General features: G+C 45.2%; 2 protein-coding genes and 1 long non-coding RNA gene across 7 annotated transcripts in view; 2 read left to right on the forward strand and 1 right to left on the reverse strand.

Annotated features, from left to right (window-relative positions):
- The window catches only part of sec24b (SEC24 homolog B, COPII coat complex component), a 23676-nt gene extending 22328 nt beyond the window's left edge, over nt 1-1348 (forward strand). For all 4 annotated transcript variants that reach the window (XM_062524529.1, XM_062524530.1, XM_062524531.1 and 1 more), the window contains exon 24: nt 1-1348. This exon is cut by the window's left edge and continues 115 nt beyond it. The gene's annotated coding sequence lies outside the window, so the exon portion shown is untranslated.
- Nucleotides 1349-8803: 7455 nt separating this feature from the next.
- LOC134069159 (uncharacterized) lies at nt 8804-13158 on the forward strand. Its single transcript, XR_009936779.1, has 2 exons — nt 8804-9240; nt 12812-13158. It is a non-coding gene; the product is annotated as an uncharacterized LOC134069159 (long non-coding RNA).
- Nucleotides 13159-16246: 3088 nt separating this feature from the next.
- On the reverse strand, nt 16247-19647 carry LOC134069001 (sperm microtubule associated protein 2-like). 2 transcript variants are annotated; one of them, XM_062524843.1, is made up of 7 exons: nt 19529-19647; nt 19125-19247; nt 18872-19009; nt 17922-18047; nt 17073-17214; nt 16672-16806; nt 16247-16470 (listed from the first exon to the last, which is right to left on the reverse strand). In XM_062524843.1, exons 2-7 carry the CDS (start codon nt 19196-19198, stop codon nt 16357-16359), a joined length of 729 nt encoding a protein of 242 aa, XP_062380827.1. In that variant the 5' UTR covers nt 19199-19247; nt 19529-19647; the 3' UTR covers nt 16247-16356. The 2 variants fall into 2 exon arrangements, with proteins under 2 accessions (XP_062380827.1, XP_062380828.1); XM_062524844.1 differs by having other exon boundaries at nt 19125-19234; nt 19529-19620.
- Between the last annotated feature and the right edge of the window lie 38 nt (nt 19648-19685).

A 19685-nucleotide genomic window follows, 5' to 3' on the forward strand; every position in this document is an offset into this window, starting at 1 on the left:
AGGCGGAGCAGACACAGAGACCGAGGCCACCCACGCGCACACACACACCCCCTCTCACCCGATCTAACTACCCCCCTCCTCTCCTCTGTCCTGCCCCGACCACCCCTCCACCCCACCTGCCCACCCACCATTTCTCTGCGGCGTTTGAAATCCTAGTTGACAAGGCACATGTTTAGCAGGAAGCCCCTTCTCTACCTGAGGGGGACTTTAGTTTAGGAGATGGTTAGGTTGTGGCAGGAGAACTGGGGAAGGACACTGAGAAAGACATTCATGGGAAGAGAGGAGAAAAGAAGAGAAGAGGAAAAAAAGAAACCCTGCCAATGACTTTGTTTTTCCCCTTGTTAACGTTTCTGTGGCGAGTGGAGATGGAAACGGTACAAACAAAGATGGAGGTGAAGATTGAGGTGGAGCAGACCAAGCAGAGCTCTGGGACGGCTCACTGGACCTCACCCCGGCACGCCCCCTCCCCCCTCCCCCATCCCCCTAACCACCACCATCATGTTTCCTTCATCCACTTCTACTGACCCCCCCACCTCCTACCTGCCCCTGCCCCCAAGAGGAAACGTCCCCTTACCTAATCACCGCCCCCCCCCCCCCCCTTCCAACCAGGAAGTGACTTTGAGGAAGGAAAGATTTCCTAACTCCCCTTGCGCCCCCTTCATCTTTTAAACACTCCCGTGCAGCTCCTAGTTCTAGCCCCTTGTCTCCTAGTTCTAACCTCTTGTCTCCTAGTTCTAACCCCTTGTCTCCTAGTTCTAACCCCTCACGTCCTAGTTCTAGCCCCTCTCCCCCCTCCCCCTTTTGCTTTTCTTTCTACTACCCCTTCACATCACCATGAGATGTTCACATCATTTCAACACTTTCTAACTTATTTGATTTTTTTGTTATTTTGATTGTTTGTTTCTTTGTTTGTTTGTTTTTAGGACACACTGACACACACGTTTTTGCGGCACAAACACACACTCTCACGCGAGAATGAGTTTTTGGAGTTGTAGGCAAATTATCGCAGATCACTTTCGGGGAACCAAAAAAAACAACAAAAAAATGACAAATCCATCCTGCAACCCACACCAGGCCTCCTCCTCCTCCCCCTCTGCTTTATCCTAGAACCATGTGTGTTGGTCTCTCCAGCTGCAGTACTGTCCCCCCGTCAACGGTTCCACGTTTTGTTTTCTGTTGTTTTCAGAGACAGACACCAACCGCCACAAGTTGCTACCCACTTTGTAACTCTTGGAATGGGGAAATGCGGGGAGGAGAGGGGGGAGGAGAAAAAAAAGAGGAAAAACAGAACATATTTTATGTGCTATAATTTATGACCAGCTTATTGATTAAAATGGAAAAAAAGAGATCATGTTGTCATCATCATTATTATTATTATTGATGTTCACACACTTTGACCAATCCTAATGAGAGTTTAAATGTACCGGTAATCAAGATTTGTGTAATCAAGATTTGTGTGTGTGTGTGTGTGTGTGTGTGTGTGTGAGGTGTCATGTCACTGAAAAGGAGTATCACCGTCACACAGTTCTTGGCAGCATGAGTGAGCCATGAGGTCACAGCGTGAACATGCTCCATGAGTCAGCCACATGTCAAGAGGAGGCTATGACAGGAACACAATGGCTCATGAATCATGAGGCTTGTTGGAGGATGTGGAGGATACTTTTAAAGTCATAGCTTAAGCTGCAGTGATTTGTATTAACAGTGGGAGTGCTAATATTAGTGATTAATAATATTGCCACAACAGAGCATGATGTAATAGATTCTCGCGCAACGTATGCAAGGGATTTGCAATTGATGCTTGTGTGCAGTAGAGGGGTTTTGCTTGTGTGGCTGCAGGTTCCTGTTGTTGACTTTTAAAAAAAAAAAAAAATTAAACTACAAATGTGAAACTGTGATCACCGAGACATAGGCTACACATCAACAGTTGGCCTTTCCCCCCATTTCAAATAGTCTTTCTCTCAGAAGTGGTGTGTGGGCCTTAAAGATGGCCGGTCTGGTCTGGTCTAGTCGGCCGCTGGCTTCTCTCGTGGTGAAGAATCCTCAGCAGATCAGCCATGGCCACAGGCAACTTCCCACTGCGTGTGTGTACTGCATGGGCCACGTGGGGAAGCCATGTTTGCTTGGCCCCAGTGGCTTTCTCGTGCGATACCCCACCTGCACTTAATTAAATGCTGGGATAATTACTACGCCATAGCTCCCAGAGCCTAACATACTAAATTCTCCCATCATGTCAACGGCATGTGCCACAGGGACTTACTACTGCTTCCACAGATAAAAGAAAATGAATAACAACATGTGTATATATATGTAATTATATAATATCGTAATTGTATGTATATGTCATTATTTCCCATCTGGCACGTTAAGGGAATTTGGATGCCTGTACTGATTTCTCTCAGATGAGTAGATGGTTGTGAGGGCTTGTGGGCAGGGGAAAGCTGTGTGTCTGTGGAAATGCCTGGGATTATGCCTTGTTTGCTTTGACTTGGACAAGGAAATTGAACAGATAATTTTGACTTGTCCAATGCGCTGCTAAATGCATTGCAATTACCCCCCCTAGCTGATGCTAAAAATATAACCGACCCGGACTACTGTTATTACCGGTTCTCTCTGCAGCAACATTAGTGTGACTTAAATGCTGACGTAGCATTCAGAGACTTCAAAACAAATCTCTCCCTCTCTCTCTCTGTTAAAAGATATTGATCTCTGTAATAGGGCTAAACCTTGTGCTCTCAGGCACATAAAAAAAAAATAGAAATGAACATTTCTGAGTGTTTTTGCAATGACACGCTACTTATTGCTACAGTGTTTCTCAGGCAAAAAAAACAAAACGCACCATTACCACAATAGTGTGAATGTTTGTGTTCTTTTTTCTTCTCATTCTTTTTTTTGGGGGGGGGGGCTTAATCACAGGAAGTTGCTTACACGGTAGACAAAAAAAAAAACACAAGAGTGCCTTTGAGCTGTGATGCACTAAATGCTCTGCAAATATACAATTAACTAATGAGGCGTTCCACTTTCTTCTCTCAGGCTCCAAGGGGCCTCGTGGGCCCATTTTGCAAGCCTCTCCACTCTCCAACTATTCAGCCTGGCCTCTGCTTTTTTACCAGGGAAAATTGTTCTCTGGGCCTCAGACCCAGAGCATTCTGAGCCAGTCCGTCCTTATGGAAACAGTTTAGTCGTTGTGTTCGGGCCAGGCAGTGTCCGTTACTGTCAATGTGTCCACTGGGCTGGGTATGCGTGCCCAGAGTTTTTATCGTGTATTAACCCATGCAAATTGGTAATATGGTACAGAAGGAACGGAGCAGTAGCTGCTTGGTAAAATATATGCTCAGAATGTCTGAGAGTAGAGGCACACACACACACACACACACACACACACACACACACACACACACACACACACACACACACACACACACACACACACACACACACACACAGAGACGGGCTTGTTTATCTTATATTCACATAAAGATACAAGACTCAATCTTATCTCTGATTTTATCTGTTCTTTTCACACACAAACACACACATTCAAAGGTTGCCTCCCTTCCTCTCTCACACCCATGCACACAGACACTTTTAAACATATACACATACTGTACGTAGGAATGCACATTATGCAACTCATAAATACACAGACACCGACACACACACAGACAAAGGTAGCCTCTTCCTCCCATGTACACAGACACTTCTAAACAAACATATGCGCACATTGCATAGGAATGCATACTGTGCAGCACACACACACACACACACACACACACACATAAAGCGAAGGGGTTTTCTTCACCATCTATCATCTTCATCTCCACCCTTGTGGTGCGTGTGGTTTGTTAGGTGTTGCAACACAATTGCCAGAGTCTGTAGCAACAAACAAACTCTCTCACATGTTAGCAAGCTATGTTTAACCTCACATACAGCAGACTGGCCACTGCCCACACCCACACCCACTTCCACAAGCCTGCTCTTTCCACTACAAACCGTCTTTGATATTTTCATGGCCATGATGTCACTGTTTCCCTTTCCCCTCGAGTTGAATGACTGCATTTTCCCAGAAAGAAGGCCCAAAAAGATTTTTGGACTTTTTTTTTGTTTCTCGGTCTGTTGTGCCTGGAATGTATAAAATCAGATCTGAAGCAGTAGTTTTGCTGATAAATCTCTCCTCTTCTCTCTGCGCCCCCTTCAGCCAACCATGTCCCACATATGGCCTATCGTCAGAAAGCTGTCTCGACTCTGAGAGATTATTTTCTTAAGATAGGCTGACAAGCCATCAGGATTCAAGGTGTATTCTTAAGTTGATGCATTTCCTATGAGCAAACAATTGGGTATTGTTGAGCAGGAAATGTCGCAGATAGTAGTATTTGTCGTCAGAGTGAATGTTCTATGCACAGGGGAGGGGGCCTGGAAGACTGTTGCTCCTTCCTTTGCCTTTCCCGTGAAGAACACTTAGAAGTGAATGAGGAACATGTTTCTAAACAAGCGCTTATCAGGGGTTAATAGACCTTAACCTTCCCTTGACACACACAGTCTCTTTTTTTCTCTCTCTCTCTCTCTCTCTCTCACACACACACACACACACACACACACACACACACACACACTCATATATACATTTACAAACTCACACAACCTAGATGGTTTTATGGTTGTGCTGTTGCACACCGTAGGCCTGTCTGACAACACTTTGATTCGGAAATGCACTCAGCCTTGTCACGGTCTCGTGCCTCGGCACATGACATTGGCGCGTCCATGAAGCGTCGGACCGCAGCGGGCCCCGTGTTTCTGTGCCATCATATGCACATCATCATCACTCAGCAGCCCCCCATTCATCGCGGCGGGATCCCAGGGCTGTGCGTGAAACACTGTATTTGTTCAGCTTTCCTGCAGCTCGACATCGCTCAAAGGCAAACAATCAGCCCCCATCTGATGTTTGAGAAAGAGAGAGGGGGGGGGGAAGGGGAGAGAGAGAGAGAGAGAGAGAGGAGGGAGTAGAGAGAGAGAGAGAGTGATAAAGAGAGAGGGGAGAGAAAAAGAGTGATAAAGAGAGAGGGGAGAGAGAATGATAAAGAGAGAGAGGGAGAGAGAGAGAATGATAAAGAGAGAGGGGGAGAGAGAGAGTGATAAAGAGGGGTGGGAGGAGGAGTAGAGAGAGAGAGCGATAAAGAGAGAGGGTGGGAGGCGGGAGTTTATTTTGATGAGCATTCCTCTCGGTGAGGGGAAGGACTTTGTGAAAGCTGGAGCCTCACGCAGGGCGGGTTTGAAAGGAGCTCCCGCCGAGCGGGTTGGCAGGCCCCACCTCCCCTGTCATGCTGACAGGCAGCGTTTTTATCAACTCCGCACTCTTCTTTCTCAGAAAATATCATATTTCTCCCTAGCCAGGCAGATTTAAATGCATGTTGACCAGATGGAACAATAGTAGCTCCGTTTTTCCCCCTCAGATTTATTCCCTACACATTTCTGCACTGCTTTAAACCTCGTCCTTTGATATACTAAAGGACCCAGGAGTGTCTCTTGTGTTAACAATTTTTCAGCATAACATCGAGTCATATGATAATTATTCTCATTGTGGCTTAGGCTTAGAGCCTTGTTACACTTGGCGAACATCACCAAACTTGGAACAACAACTCTCATTTTGAGACAGGAAGTACTTTCCGAAAGAGGACCCCGGTCTTGACATCACAGGGAATAAATCCCCTCTCTGGCCACAGACATCCTGCTTGTTCTCCTCACAATGTTGGCTCCTCATCTGAGCCACCTTAACACATACACACGCACAGTACGCACGCCTCCTTGTGAATACGAAAGGCCATCCCTGACTGTATCCGTTAACCCACAGGAAACCAGTAGCTGCTGTTAAAACTCCAACCAACGTGTGTGTGTGTGTGTGTGTGTGTGTGTGTGTGTGTGTGTGTGAGTGTGTGTGTGTGTGTGTGTGTGTGTGAGTGTACGCATGGTTAATGTTTTCCGGCGCAGCAGCGTGTAAGAGAGAGTGTGCCACAGGGAGAGCAGGAACGACCGTCACTGGGCTCCGATGCCTCCCTCCTTCCCTCCCTCACCCGCCCCGGCCGCAGATTCAATAACCAAGGAGCCTTGTTTCCTCTCCTGGGTTCCAGGCGAATTTGATTTTGATTTCCAGATGTGTTTGGCTTCTCAGGGAGGGGGGGTGGGGGGGTTTGCGGGGAGAGACTGGAGATGGAGTGGAGGAGCTGGAGAGTAGGAAGACCAGGAGGAGGAGGAGGAGGAGCAGGAGCAGGAGGAGGAGGCTTATATAAGAGCCATGTGCCTGCTGGTCTGCCTCAAAGTCTCCTCAAATAACTGACTCTGTGCTCCTTGGAGGCTACTAGGAGGAGGAGGTATAGTAATGGAAACAAGGCAAGGGGCTGTCCTGCTGTACAAGCCCCCCATGCTTGTGTGTGTGTTTGTGTTTGTGTCTGTGTGTGTGTGTGTGTGTGTGTTTGTGTGTGTACGTGTGTGTGCATGCTTGTGTGAGCGTGTGTGTGTGTTTGTGTGGGTGGGTGGGGTTATGACGAGGGAAAAGGGGGAAGCATATGGGCCCTTTTGCTCCTGTCTCCAAGGGGCGCAAGAAATGTATAAGTACTACATATCCATATCTGTACATCACAGATGGGCTTCCATTTCCTCTCTTTTCCAGCGTGAGGACTCACTCGCGCTCACGTGGCCCAGTTGTAAAAACATCTGGGTGTGTGGCTTTGGGTCTCAAATGTTTTGGCTTCTTTTCTGGTCATTCTAACGGAATTGTGCCTGTGTTTGTGTGTGTGTGTGCATGCGCACATGCATGCGTGCACATGTGTATGTGAATGCATGTATGCGTGTATGTGTGTGTGTGTGTGTGTGTGTGTGTGTGTGTGTGTGTGTGTGTGTGTGTGTGTGTGTGTGTGCGTGCGTGCATGCATGTGTGTATGTGTGTGTGTGTGTGTGTGTGTGTGAGTGTATGACAGAGACAGAGAGGGCTTGAGAGAGAGAGAGAGAGAGAGAGAGAGAGAGTGATTGAAAGTCAGAGGGAGGTTTGAGTCCTGCCCATCTGTTGTACTGCCAACTATATATTGAGCAATATGAATGCTTGGTTTCGGCAACAGCCTATGGAAAATCCTTTACATCACCAACTCCTATGCTATATTTCACAATTCACCAGAATAAATATTTCCTCATTTTTGTCACAAGTTCCACAATGAAAATGATTTTCTTCACTACAATGTTGTGAAAGATTTTCTGGGTGTGTAGGCCCAATCACTGTCAGTCATTGCTACCTAAATCAGGAACATGTTGTTTGTGCGTGTGTGTGTGTGTGTGAGAGAGAGAGTAGGGGTTCATGTTTGTACAATTACAGAAATGTGTGGGGTTCAAATGCACATACTGTATTAGAAGAAATGTTTGCAGCTTTGTCCTATAGAGACCAAGACAGGTCAAGGTCAGATGTTGTATTTAAGGACACAAGCCCCTCATACAGTCGCACGTGGCAGCATGTTTTGGATTGACATACCCATATTTGTAGTCAGTCATTACTGCAAGAGGGTGCAATTTTCATGCCAAAGAGACCTAATGGCTCTGTCAACGGTAGTGCCGAAGATTGATGGTGCACTTTACTATTTATCGATTCTGCATTTGTATTTGTAAGTGGTAAGACTAAAAAACAATGTATATTGAGGTTAAAGGACATGATATGGGAAAACCTATATGTTTGCTCCGAAAGACTGGGAGAGTCTTGAATGTAAACACAATCAACTCTGTTAGGCTACTGTCTTTATACAATCTTACTGCTCTTTCCCATTAAAATACAAATGTAATTTGTATGTCACAGTGAGAAAATCTTGGGTTCAGTTGCAGTGAGACAGACTAAACAGATTTCTGAGCATTTCTTAAATTAATTCAATTCACCACTTGGGTAAACGCCATGTCAAACATCACAAGACAAACATAAGACTGAGTTGAAAAAAAATATGTTTCAGTTACTGCTTTGAATCCAATTGCATTCGAGGTAATTTTCCAAATTTCAATGTGATTGAAACTACTTGAATAAATGGCACGACCTTTATCTTACTGCCCTGAATAACTTTAACTTTGCCAACTTTGGTTAGCCACCAACATTGCTATTTTTTCCATAGCCAAATATTACTCAAGACTGGCAGAACTTGTTATAACTATCCACTTACCACATTAAACCACACTTAACAGTAGGCTTAATTGATAAGATAATTTAAAAGGCACTATGGCCTATATACTGACAGTGATAAGACACTTTCAGTCCTTAGACCTTAGACTAGGTAATGACGTGTGGACCGAGTGAACCATAGATATGTACATGGAGTGAACTATTACCAAACTTTATTATGTAGCCTACAACCTAGATTGGCATGATTCTGAATTTCTGATGTAATCAACACTCTTTAGCACCTCTTCTCTAAGATCAAATGATGATCTTGAAGAAATCTACAAGAATATCAATTTATGAGAACATATGATTGTCTGCTCGATGACAACGCACATGTTACATCATAACCAGACCTGTTGCGGCAGTTGGATCCAAGAGACAGACAGGTAGAGCCAGAGCGCAGAGCGCTTTAATTAAAGTTTTCAAGTTTTTGCTCCCAATAAGAAGAGAATATTCTTTGCTTAGACGCCAAAGACTAAAGGTCTGGATAGCAACATTGTAATGTTGCGTAAAGTGTAACGATTCTCTTTTAGTGGAAGAGGGTGGTTACTGGGTACTGTGTAACACCCCCCCCCCGCCACACACACACACACACACACACACATACTCCCTCCCTCCAAACACACCCACTAACGTTTATTTGCAGCGCTGGTCTTTCACACGGTCCTGACTGAAAAGGACTCACCCTACTACTTGTTCGCTTGTTTCGTACTGGCTGCTGCTGCCGAGCGACTTGCTATTTGCTCTTATCCACTGCATTTCCTCGTGGACGCTGTTGTTTACTTGTACACTCTGCCTGTTCATCATTTGAATGTGAACTTCGACTGAGCGCCGCCTGACTCACTCAATTGCCCGTTACAGCTTGATTCAGCAAACTTCCAGAGAACATATTGACAATCTTCTACGAGAGAGAGGACATGGCTTCAGAAATAGGAATGCAACTCGCAGAGGACCAGATCAAAGTATTGGAGGAGAACTTCACTAAAGTCACTAAGCATCCAGATGAGACGACGCTCATGCTGATAGCTGCGGAGTGCGGCTTGTCTGAGGAGGATACAGCTGTGAGTACACTACCGCCTTTTTATCATTTAGTGAGATGTTTGTGTTCTTAACACAGGAACCCGTGGGCTAGAAGATGTCACCTACTTTTAATCATTTCCTCTGAACATGTTGGCAGATCTGTTTCAGAATGTGTCAGCGACACACTTTCATTATACATTTTAATAGTTGGATAACAACTTGAATGCAAGTAGCCTAGCCTTTATATCCAGGTGCTGTTTAAAAAAACTGTAAACTCAGTTCTCGCAACAAATAGTATTCTCGCAAATGTGCTGGCGATATTCCGTGTCTATGCTTTGAGTGCCTCACAGCAAACTATTCTGCGCCACTGAACAAACACTGTGTGTGTTTCAGAACTTATCCTACACTGTCAGGGAATGCTGATTAATCGCTTGGGCATTGCAGACATGAAAAGAAACTACCAGATAATTCAGATGAATGACACGTTAGGTAGTTCGGTAGAATGACAGGCTGAGCGCTGCTATTTCACTGGCTTTCTGACGTCGATGTCAACAGAGACAGCGAGGGAGTCGCGTGCGATTACCAATGGTCACGCACGTTTACGCACGCACACCGAGAGAGGCGTCTCTTCTGCCTTTTGTAATTCCCATGCCATACTATCCGTCATGTCGCCAAAATAATGAGGTGACGAAGTTTGTGCCAGCAAATCCTGACGCTGGACACAATTAATTTTGTTGTGGTAAGTCACCTGGAATGTCACAGTTTGAGGTGATATTGGGAGTGTGCTGCTCTCAACTGAGTCATATAAGCCGCACCTAGTTGAATGTTATCACGTCAGAACTGTCTTGACTATATTAAGGTCTTCATTCAGAGAAAACATGATCTCATTCTACAGCAGATGTGATGTCAACACAAAATATACAGGCTTCTTATGAACCATTGACTCATTGATAACATTATGAAATGGGCCGGCTTAGCATCTAGTGGTTGTGGTTTGTATGAGGCTGAAAGTTCTCCATATGAGGGATCATTGAGATAGGCCTATCCTTTTCTGTATTGGTAGGTCTGCATATGTACAGTACAAGGCTGAAGTAGTTATCCATACACCATTATGTATTGGGTGTTGCTGACAAGATGAAAAACTGAATGATCCTGTGACAACGACCAAAGAATAGCATTCATTTACAAGGCAAATTTTGTTAGGGTGGTGCTGGTGTGTAAATGTGTGTGAACAATGCATCCACCCTATGGCCTGGAGCAGAGTTGGCGCTTCACCTTGTTTGAATACTGGGGCTATGGAAGCGTCTGGAAACACATGTGTTAACAAACTGGGAGGTGACACGCAGAACGAGGAACAAACCGGTTTTGCCAGATCATGCTCCTCAATAGTGAAAAAAAAGAGTCCATGGACATGGCCATTGTGAGTACACAAAGGTGGGGGATGCCTGGCCAATTTAGACTGGGCATTGGAGCTCAGGGGTGAGGTAGAGTTCTTGGCCTCCAGCCAGGGAGCTTGCTAGCCCAGCCTGGCAAGAGGCTTGATTCACTGCTACTGTTGTCTATGGTTACTGGTGTCGGATCAAAACAAGTCTGAATGGCGAGGGTTTGGCCTTAAAGGTGAGGGCTTATTATATATGACTAAGGCCCGTTCGCAGTATGTGCAGCCCAACGATGTCCAGTGATTTCATCCTGTGAGTCACAGGATCTTCTGTCTGAGGAGTTGTCATTGGGCAGCAATGCACAACACTAAATCCGCGAGGATGTCCCACATGATTCATTTCAAGCCCCTCTAGTCATACTTGCCACTGTTGCATGGTGCGCTGCAGACAAAACAACACAGGCCTCTTGTCAGCACACGTATGCTCTTTATTTATTTATTTACTTATTCATGACAGAGGTCAGATGTGCCTGATGTAAGGTGTTTAAGGTGTGAGCCATACAGTCTCTATCTGAAATGTTCATTCATTTCTTTTCTGGCCCTGTGTGAAGTTCACTTTCATTTGTTCAAGGACTGAAGTAAGTTTATGTGTGAAGGATTATCTACCTTGAGATTTATTATACAAAAACAATGTTGAGGTAGGGTACCCAGCTTCAGATGCCCTGCTCCTTGATAAAGAGCACACACGTGAACATGTAGGCCTGAAAAACAACTCCATACAAAAAAGGATAAAAAGTCCGCACACCAGTATAGCTTCCAGTGATAATTTATTGAAGCTTCAATAAATTATCACTGGGAGCTATACTGGTGTGCGGACTTTTTATCCTTTTTTGAATGGCCTTTTTTGAAGTTCCGGCACCCAGGTTGAATAGGATGTGCGTGGATTTTCTACTTTTACTGAAAAACAACTCCACCTTGTTTTTGAAGCTGGTCATGGTACTGCATCATCAGCATTCAAATGCAAACCAAAATCTGAATGGATTTGTTTCATATTTCAAGGCCCATTAAGAGCTCTTAGTTCACTGGCATCCATTGATGGTACGTGGTACAGCCAACCGAGGTAACTGCCAAATGCCAATGGCACCATTTAGGGGTGTTGTGGGGGATATGGATGCTTATTGCAGGGGCATCTTGAGGCCAATGTTAAGAACAGGGGTGCGCACAATGGTGTGGCATCGCCATGGGAGATGCATGAGCCAGAGTGCAACAGCAGGCAGGCCCCTAAACAACAGACGTCACCGATATGGGACAAGATTTCTCTCAGACCTTTAAGATTTTCCCAGGATCATATACATGAAGTAAGGCCATGACTATAAATCTAAGGAGGAAAGCAGTTGAGTGTGACATTAGCTTAAGGCAGAAGTAGACACCCTGACCCACCCCATGGCACGCCCTCTCTTTGCCTTTTTCACATTTTGGTCTGTTTTCTTTCTCCCACCCTACCTCCCTCCCTCCTTCCCTTGCTCCCTCTCTCCCTCCCTCCCTCTCTCACTTTCTTTCTTTGACAGAGTACAGCTTCTGTTTCCTAGCCACAGAGGGGCCACTGTGCCCCTGTTGAGTATTTTTCTGTCCCCCCCTACCCCCCCCCCCTATCCCTCCTGCCTTGGTCCTTTGTTTAGCACTGAGCTCTCAAACGAGGTGTTTGGGTTGACAGCGGCCCTTGAGGAGCCTCAGGGTCTGCTCCTGGCTGCCAGGGTCTTAGTCCGATTAAATCTGCAACGATCAGCCACGAGAGAGTTGCCTCAGTCAGGATGAAGTCTGCACATCAAGCACACAAAAGCACTTGCTTAAACCCCCTCTCCTCAGCTGGGCAATGTTGTTCCAGTCACATCACTCGAAAGAGACTTAAGACCTAAAACTAAAGACCAGACTTAACGGCAAAATTATTGAAACAGAGACACCTTTCAGAGACTTAAGACCTAAAACTAAAGACCAGACTTAATGGCAAAATTATTGAAACAGAGACACCTTTCATATATCATCCCACAAGAATTTGGATTTGCTATTGCTATATATTTCCAAGGCGTTCGTTGCATGTTTTGTTTATCAACACAGCGTTTTCTCCCACCAGTCTTGCTTGTAATATGATAAAGCTGTTTCAATACGACTCCCTTCAGTATCAGCCCTCAACCTTTCACTGACTCCTGTTTCCCTGTGGCTGTTATCTCTTACAGAAATGGTTCAGGCTACGCAACGCTCTGTGGAGACAGGCAGAAGGACTGCCGGCTGAACTGGGATCAGTGAAGGACTGAGGAAAAGGAGTCGTTCTTCTCTTTTCCCAAGAAAGAGTCCCATCTCCTCTGTCTCCATCTCTTCCACCCTCTAAGGGCTGCGGCTATCTGGTCTACGCTGCCCAGAAGCTGGACGCCTCTCCTTGCCCCCTACCTTATTTTATATCAGAGTCGAATATGCTAAATGTGAAGTGTACGTTAAGTCACATTTGTGTTGTGTTATGTTATTTTATTTAGATTGTGTTGTGCTAATATTACGTTTACATAAATAAAAATATATTCAGTCTCTATACTCGTTATATTGATGGTTTGAAATGGATCCACAAACATGTCATAGATTTAGTTGTTAACAGATATTTACAGTTGCCTACAGGGAAGTATTCAGGTATCTGAGCGCTGACATTGGAGCTGTGTGTGTGTGTGTGTGTGTGTGTGTGTGTGTGTGTATGCATGTGCACGCGTGTGTGTGTGTGTGTGTGTGTGTGTGTGTGTGTGTGTGTGTGTGTTAAAAATGTTGAGAGATGACTTGTGTTTTGACAGATTAGTCTGCGATAAGAAGGTTAATGAGTGCAGTGCTGTTCAAAGGCAGAGGAAAGACAGACAATTGATCAGGTACACAATTGGTATGATGTGTGTGCTGATAAAAGTAGCATCTATTCACCAGTGGAAAACTGACTAGAATATATCTGAAAGATTAATGAATAATGCTGAAGTGGAAGAGGATATAAAGAGGATATAAATATTGCATGCCAAAATATACACTGACTGAGAAATAGAGACCCAACCAACCAACATTTCTTGTTCTGAAACGTGTAGAGGTGGAAGAACTTCTCCTGAGCTTGTAACTTTGGAATGTCCTAAACACAGGTACATGTTCTTCTTTCTTTCCCGTTTGACTGGGGTGTGAGGAAAAACAAACATGTTTACATTTAAAGGGAGCCCAATGAATGGAGTGTTGTAAGCGCGAGCCCACAGGACTGTTGCCCAATTGACTGGTAAATATGCTTTCACAGTTTGTGGAAAAAAAAAAAAAAAAAATTACGTCCCCAGATGCAGCTGTGCTGCAAATAAAAGAAACACATTGAAATGAAAAGCAACTGATGAACATTCTTAGTCCTCTCCGTTGGGCGTGTCAGTGTTTAGATCATTGAATGCTTGACATACTACCAACTCACCATCATTTGCATAATGATGATAGTCATGGGAACGGCATAGCCACGAATTAAATGCATAAACAAAACAAATAACCCCTTATTCACCCAAAAGACCTCAGCTGTTGATGTGCCGCTTAAAAATAGAATAAAGTGTTTTTCAAAAACATGCTTAGCGATGTGTCATTGGCCTAGTGTTATCATGGGTGAACTGGAGTTCATTTGAGTAATGGGTCTCCAGGCTTGTCAGACTCATGGTCTTGTGTACAGAATTATAATTGGCAAGGGAATTGTCTGTTGCCACGACGAACCCACAGACATCCGAGGAATTTGTCACCCTGCGATTTAAGACAGGCAGCGAGCAATAGCACTGATTTAGCCTACGAGTCCGGTGGGCCATGTCTGTTACTGCTACTGGATGCTACTGAAGAGCAGACGGTCACTAACGGGCACTATTTCTGTTTACTTGATTCAACAGCTGGTGCGAGACCTGCAAAACATGGCAAAACATAGTGGTCAGTGATCCACATAAAGTTTACTCTCGCATACCGGTCAACCTTATTTAACCCTGAGCAGTTGCAGGCCTCCAAATAGGAACACTCCTCAGGCCAGTGGACACTTTTACTGTACCTCACATGCTTCCAAAGAAAGTATCAACAAAAAAATATGAGGTGCTGTCTTGCACAGTTGTAGAGGGTTTTACTTCCAATACACGAGGCCTGTGCAAATTCCCATTTGATAATAGGAAGTGTATTTGCATGAGTATTTTGCATGATTCTGGAACACGGGGAAACCATCTGGTGCACAGATTAGATCAAAAAACAGGAACTGAGCACATCTGCACCAACCTTGGACTCCAAACAAGACTTGTTATTATAGCCAGTGATTGGTCAGAACTAAGTGATGTGAGAGCTTTTGATTACTGCTCATCCTTCATGAACTTTCAGTGTCCACACAAGCTAAGTTAAACAAAAAGGGGTCAGTGGAAACAACATGATCATTCTAGACCTGTCTGTTAATGTCTATCTGCCAGAATCACCTGACAAGCCATGAAAGGCCTCCCTTTGGCAAGCTGTTGATGGCACAAGCTGCTGTTACGGTAAGTGACCAACACAACCAGTGAACCCCATCTAGGGGCAAAGATCCCATGGGAACAGTTGGCATGGAAACGGTTATACCTGAAACCTGAAGTTACTGATTACCAACCCGCTTGTCTTTGAATCTGACATCCACCAACACAAGCAAACAATACAACTGACCACAGACCAGTCCTTGAAGGACATCACATACAAAACCTGCTCCATCTCTTGTCACCAGGACCAGGTCATGATCGTTGTTGGCTGATCCTGGATTACACGGAGTGAGGCGCCGGATATTATTAAGGTCTGGCCCTTTGCGGCCAATCCTTTCTTGGCTCCTTTCAGCAGCCAGTTCCTCCTGCCACCAAACAGCACCCCCAACACACACACACACACACACACACACACACACACACACACACACACACACACACACCTCCATCCCCTTCCACAACACAACACAACACACCCGCAGTCCACCTCCTATGGGGATCTAAATCCTATCAACCCTTTGATATATACGCGGCCGGCCTGCAGCATTCGCCCACTGCACACGTGCACTCCCACAGAAACCTGGATTACAGTGGGATTGGAGATCAGAGCGGCTAGATCATATAACCTCTGGCGGCACAGCGCTCTTGAACTTCAGAGAGACTTTACATGAAGTCTAACAGAGTGAGCGAATAAGCGCGCTTAGAAAAATGATGCTTTGAATCCAGTGTTATGTTAAGTGATCGTACGGCCTTGATCCACTGTACCAACAACAACAACTGAGCACGGAGCAGACTAACGGGACTGTAATGCAGATGTGGACGGTTTTATAGCATCTTGTTCACAGATTTAAGGGAATGCGTAGAGGGGCCCTTTCGGAAAGATGAACACTCAAAGGTAACGAATGGGAAAACAACCCTGGCGGGTTAAGTGAGCCCGAACTGGTTTGGCTGTATGCTAAAGACAATGTAATACATCAGTTTCGCTTGACAACACAGGAGAGAGAGAGAGCTCCAAGTAAAAGTCTGAGGAGCCAGATTACAAAAGCAGAGAGGAGAGGACAAGACGTGGCCAGTGTTGTCCAGGAGGCCCTGATGTTTTATGGATGCGAAGGGGAAACGCTACAGACTGCTCTGGAGGCCCTTTGTGTAGTTCTCAGAGAGCTTTTATTTCTGTCTTTGATCACACCCTTCTTTTTTCAGTATTTCTTTTCAGACCTCTTTTGCATTTTGATAGTACAAGAGGGCTTCCACAAGGCTTATATTCTTCAGGCGTTCAAAACAAGATCCCTCGGAGGAAGGTAGTCCTTGGCAAGCAGCTTGGGCAACGACAGCTCCGCGACCCGAGGACTGGCCTTGGCGTTTATTGCTTCCTTTGATACCTGCAGATGCCCACAACAACACCAGTCACGTCCTCCAAAATGAACGTTTTCAAAAACAGTCCTCAAAAAATGACCAGTCAAACCCAAATTATTTCATGAGATTATATGTGGGATCCAAATCATTTTACATTCTTGCGAAAATTCTTGCGGTCAAGAAGATATTCTCGACTTGCCTCCTTCTTTATTTTGATTGTCACTTACCAGCCAAATAGGCCGCTCAGGGTGTCCTCTGTCATAGAACATCCCGTTCTCTCTTTTTTTGGACAGAGACAGCAGATCCAGCCTCGACGTGGTCTGTGCAGTTTTAGCCGTGCTTGAGATGTACGTCTCCACGGTCTAAAAAACCAAACACAGAGACACTCCAAAACAAACCCTATCTATCTCATGCAATGTGTGGTGCCTCTTGGGGAAAAACCAGAGCACTGATATGACAAAACACAGGCTCTGTGACTGACACATAGCTCAAGTACCTGTCGCAGTGCTACAAAGCCCTTCTTTTTCAGGAGAGTCACATCATCATGGCTAATGCTGCTGTTTGTGTCGACACTTCCAGGTCATAAATAGAGCTCAGAGGGAGGTTGTTCACAGGGAGGTTGTCTTACCTCCTTGTTGCTCTGGAAGCTGGGATGGTGGGGCTTGGGACTGGCCAGTTGTCTGAGGCGTGGTGAGACATAGACGCTCTTGACTCCGGGGTCGATGTGCCAGATTGGGCAGCTGTGCTCACAGGAGATGGTGTGAGGAGGCCTGAAGGGGCACACACACACACACACACACACTCACACACACACACACACACACACACACACACACACACACACGTAAGGTGTAACATCACAAACAAGGCCGGGGGTTAAAGAACCTAGAGGGTTTGGAGGCTGCTTATGGTCACAGTTCCAGCTGTGGCCTACCACACTGTCATGGTGGAACACACATCATCCCTAAAGATATGCTTTAGGAACTCAAGAGCTATGGTTCCAGCAGCAGCAAGCAGCAGCAGCAGCAGCATCCCACCACACCACCCTGATGCGGAGCGCCACTCTGCTGCTGCTGCTGCTGCCAAACCCCCAACCGCTCCATCTGACCACAAACACAGCGTCCGAGGGGCCGCGAGGACCCCAAGCCTGTCCCCTGTGAAACCTGAACACAAATACAGCGTGTGGTGATTTCAGACTTATAAAAAGACTTCCGAGGCAGAGTGCAAGCTTCCCCCGGGGGAATGGGCTGTGGACAATGGGGCCTATTGTCTTGGCAGCCAGTCCCGCACTCCCTGCTGCAAACTACTGAAATAACAGATGTCAAAATATTGGCTTCCTACTCTGCTGGGGTTAAATTTAGACGTGGCCCCGCCCCTGTCGCTTTTGAAATGATTTGGCTGCATTTCGTCAGCTGGGGTTAAAAAGCACATTTCCAGAAGCGTGACCCCCACCCCTCCCCTCCCCATCCTTATGTACCTCATTTCCTGGGAGCTGGTGGATCTCCTCTTAGGCGCTGACAGGCGCACAATGTGTTCATACTGGTCCGCCTGGCAGGAAGGACGCAACGTCCTCCTAGGAGGGAGATGCTCTTCCTCTCGGGCCCTTTGCAAAAGGAGACGTTGAGAGCACAGGAATGCCTCAAGACTGCAGGACAGATGTTGTCTTACTGAATGGTTCTGTTTAAATAAACCATTGCATGACTTCCTTGAATCATTAACACGCTGTCAAGTTTGTCGGCGTAGCTCTGTTTTTAGCTGATCATGCAGAGTGCAATCTAACCGTAACTCAAACAACTGTTCAAACACACACACAGTGGTGTCTGCTATTGCTGCTATTGCTGACACATTTCCGGGCTGATAGAGCTGATATGAGACACGGTAGTAGGCCTAACAGTCACAGCTGATTCTGATACAGTTACTGCCGAGGCACTAGAGTTGGTTGTGTGTTAATGGTTACACTCATTATACAGGAACTATACAGGGTAGCTATGGAAACGGCACACAACTATCTCACCAGTGGCATTTTGTGTTGATAAGACATGTTCTATCTTGGCGTGTCTCAGCCACACTAATAAAATGAATTTCTCTCGAGGGGGAAATAAGCAGTTGGCTTCTTTTATTTGATTATATATCATTCAATGTGTAAGGAAGCCTCATAATGAGTCATCATTTTCTCATAAAGTCACAAAGAGAGGAAACCTGTAAGTATCTGATTGTGGAATTGTAGGAAAATCCCCACAGTGAAACTTTAGAATGTAGTTCTCAGGGACATCTGCAATACATTCACTGACCACCAGTGGGCCCCAGACCACTTTTGAAAACCACTAAATGTTTCAAATAATGGCATTTCTGGCAATCACTGGCTATTTCTTTCTCACTATATAATCTATGTCTATGTAATGTACAGTGGACGCTCTCACACACTACCTGGTCTGATAGAGCCCACTCAATCCAGAGAAGTCTTTCTTGGGCTTCGCCAGTGCCATGAGTCTTGCTGTTGGAACAGCATGCAGAGCAGCGAAGGACACTGGCACAATTTGCTCCTGGTTTCCCCATTTCACATGCCTGTGAAATAATGATAATGAGAGGGCCTGCTTACCAAAATAAATACATGCACGCATGCATGTTAAAGAAAACCTGAAGTGTAAAAGCAACTTAAGTTTTAACTTAAGAAACATACCATGGTGTAGTGATCCAGATTGTTTTGGGGTCTTTGGGTTGGGCAAGTTCCAGGACTCTACCGAGATGAACCATTGTCCATTTCAGTCTTGGCACCCAAAACACAGGATCCTGGCAGTTTGTGCTAGAAAGGTACAAAATCAGTCGTTCCTAGAAACATCTTTTAAATCTACCTCTATGTGCCAAACATGTAATTTAAAGCAATATTTTATTATATGTCATGTAAGCTATTTAACACTATGTATGTATAGTACTTTTTTATAACAATTCACTTTCATTTTTTTTAAAACTTTTTTATTTCAAAGTGTTACTTTTAATGCTATTATAAAATCTATGTAGCTTTGGATGAAAGCGTCTGCTAAGCAAACATAGTTAAGATAATACAAGGGGAGTCTGAAGCCTTACCTGCTTCTCCAAACCTTCTAACAACAAGGTTCTGAGGTCGGTGGAACACAGGGCATTGACTATGTAACAATAGATTTCCAAGCGTCGCCAGGGCACCCAGCGTCCATGGCAACGAGTCACACGGCCTGTCTACTTTAGAGCAGAGCTGCAGACTGAA

Source organism: Sardina pilchardus, chromosome 21 (assembly GCF_963854185.1).
Source record: "Sardina pilchardus chromosome 21, fSarPil1.1, whole genome shotgun sequence".
Classification (NCBI taxonomy): Eukaryota; Metazoa; Chordata; class Actinopteri; order Clupeiformes; family Clupeidae; genus Sardina; species Sardina pilchardus.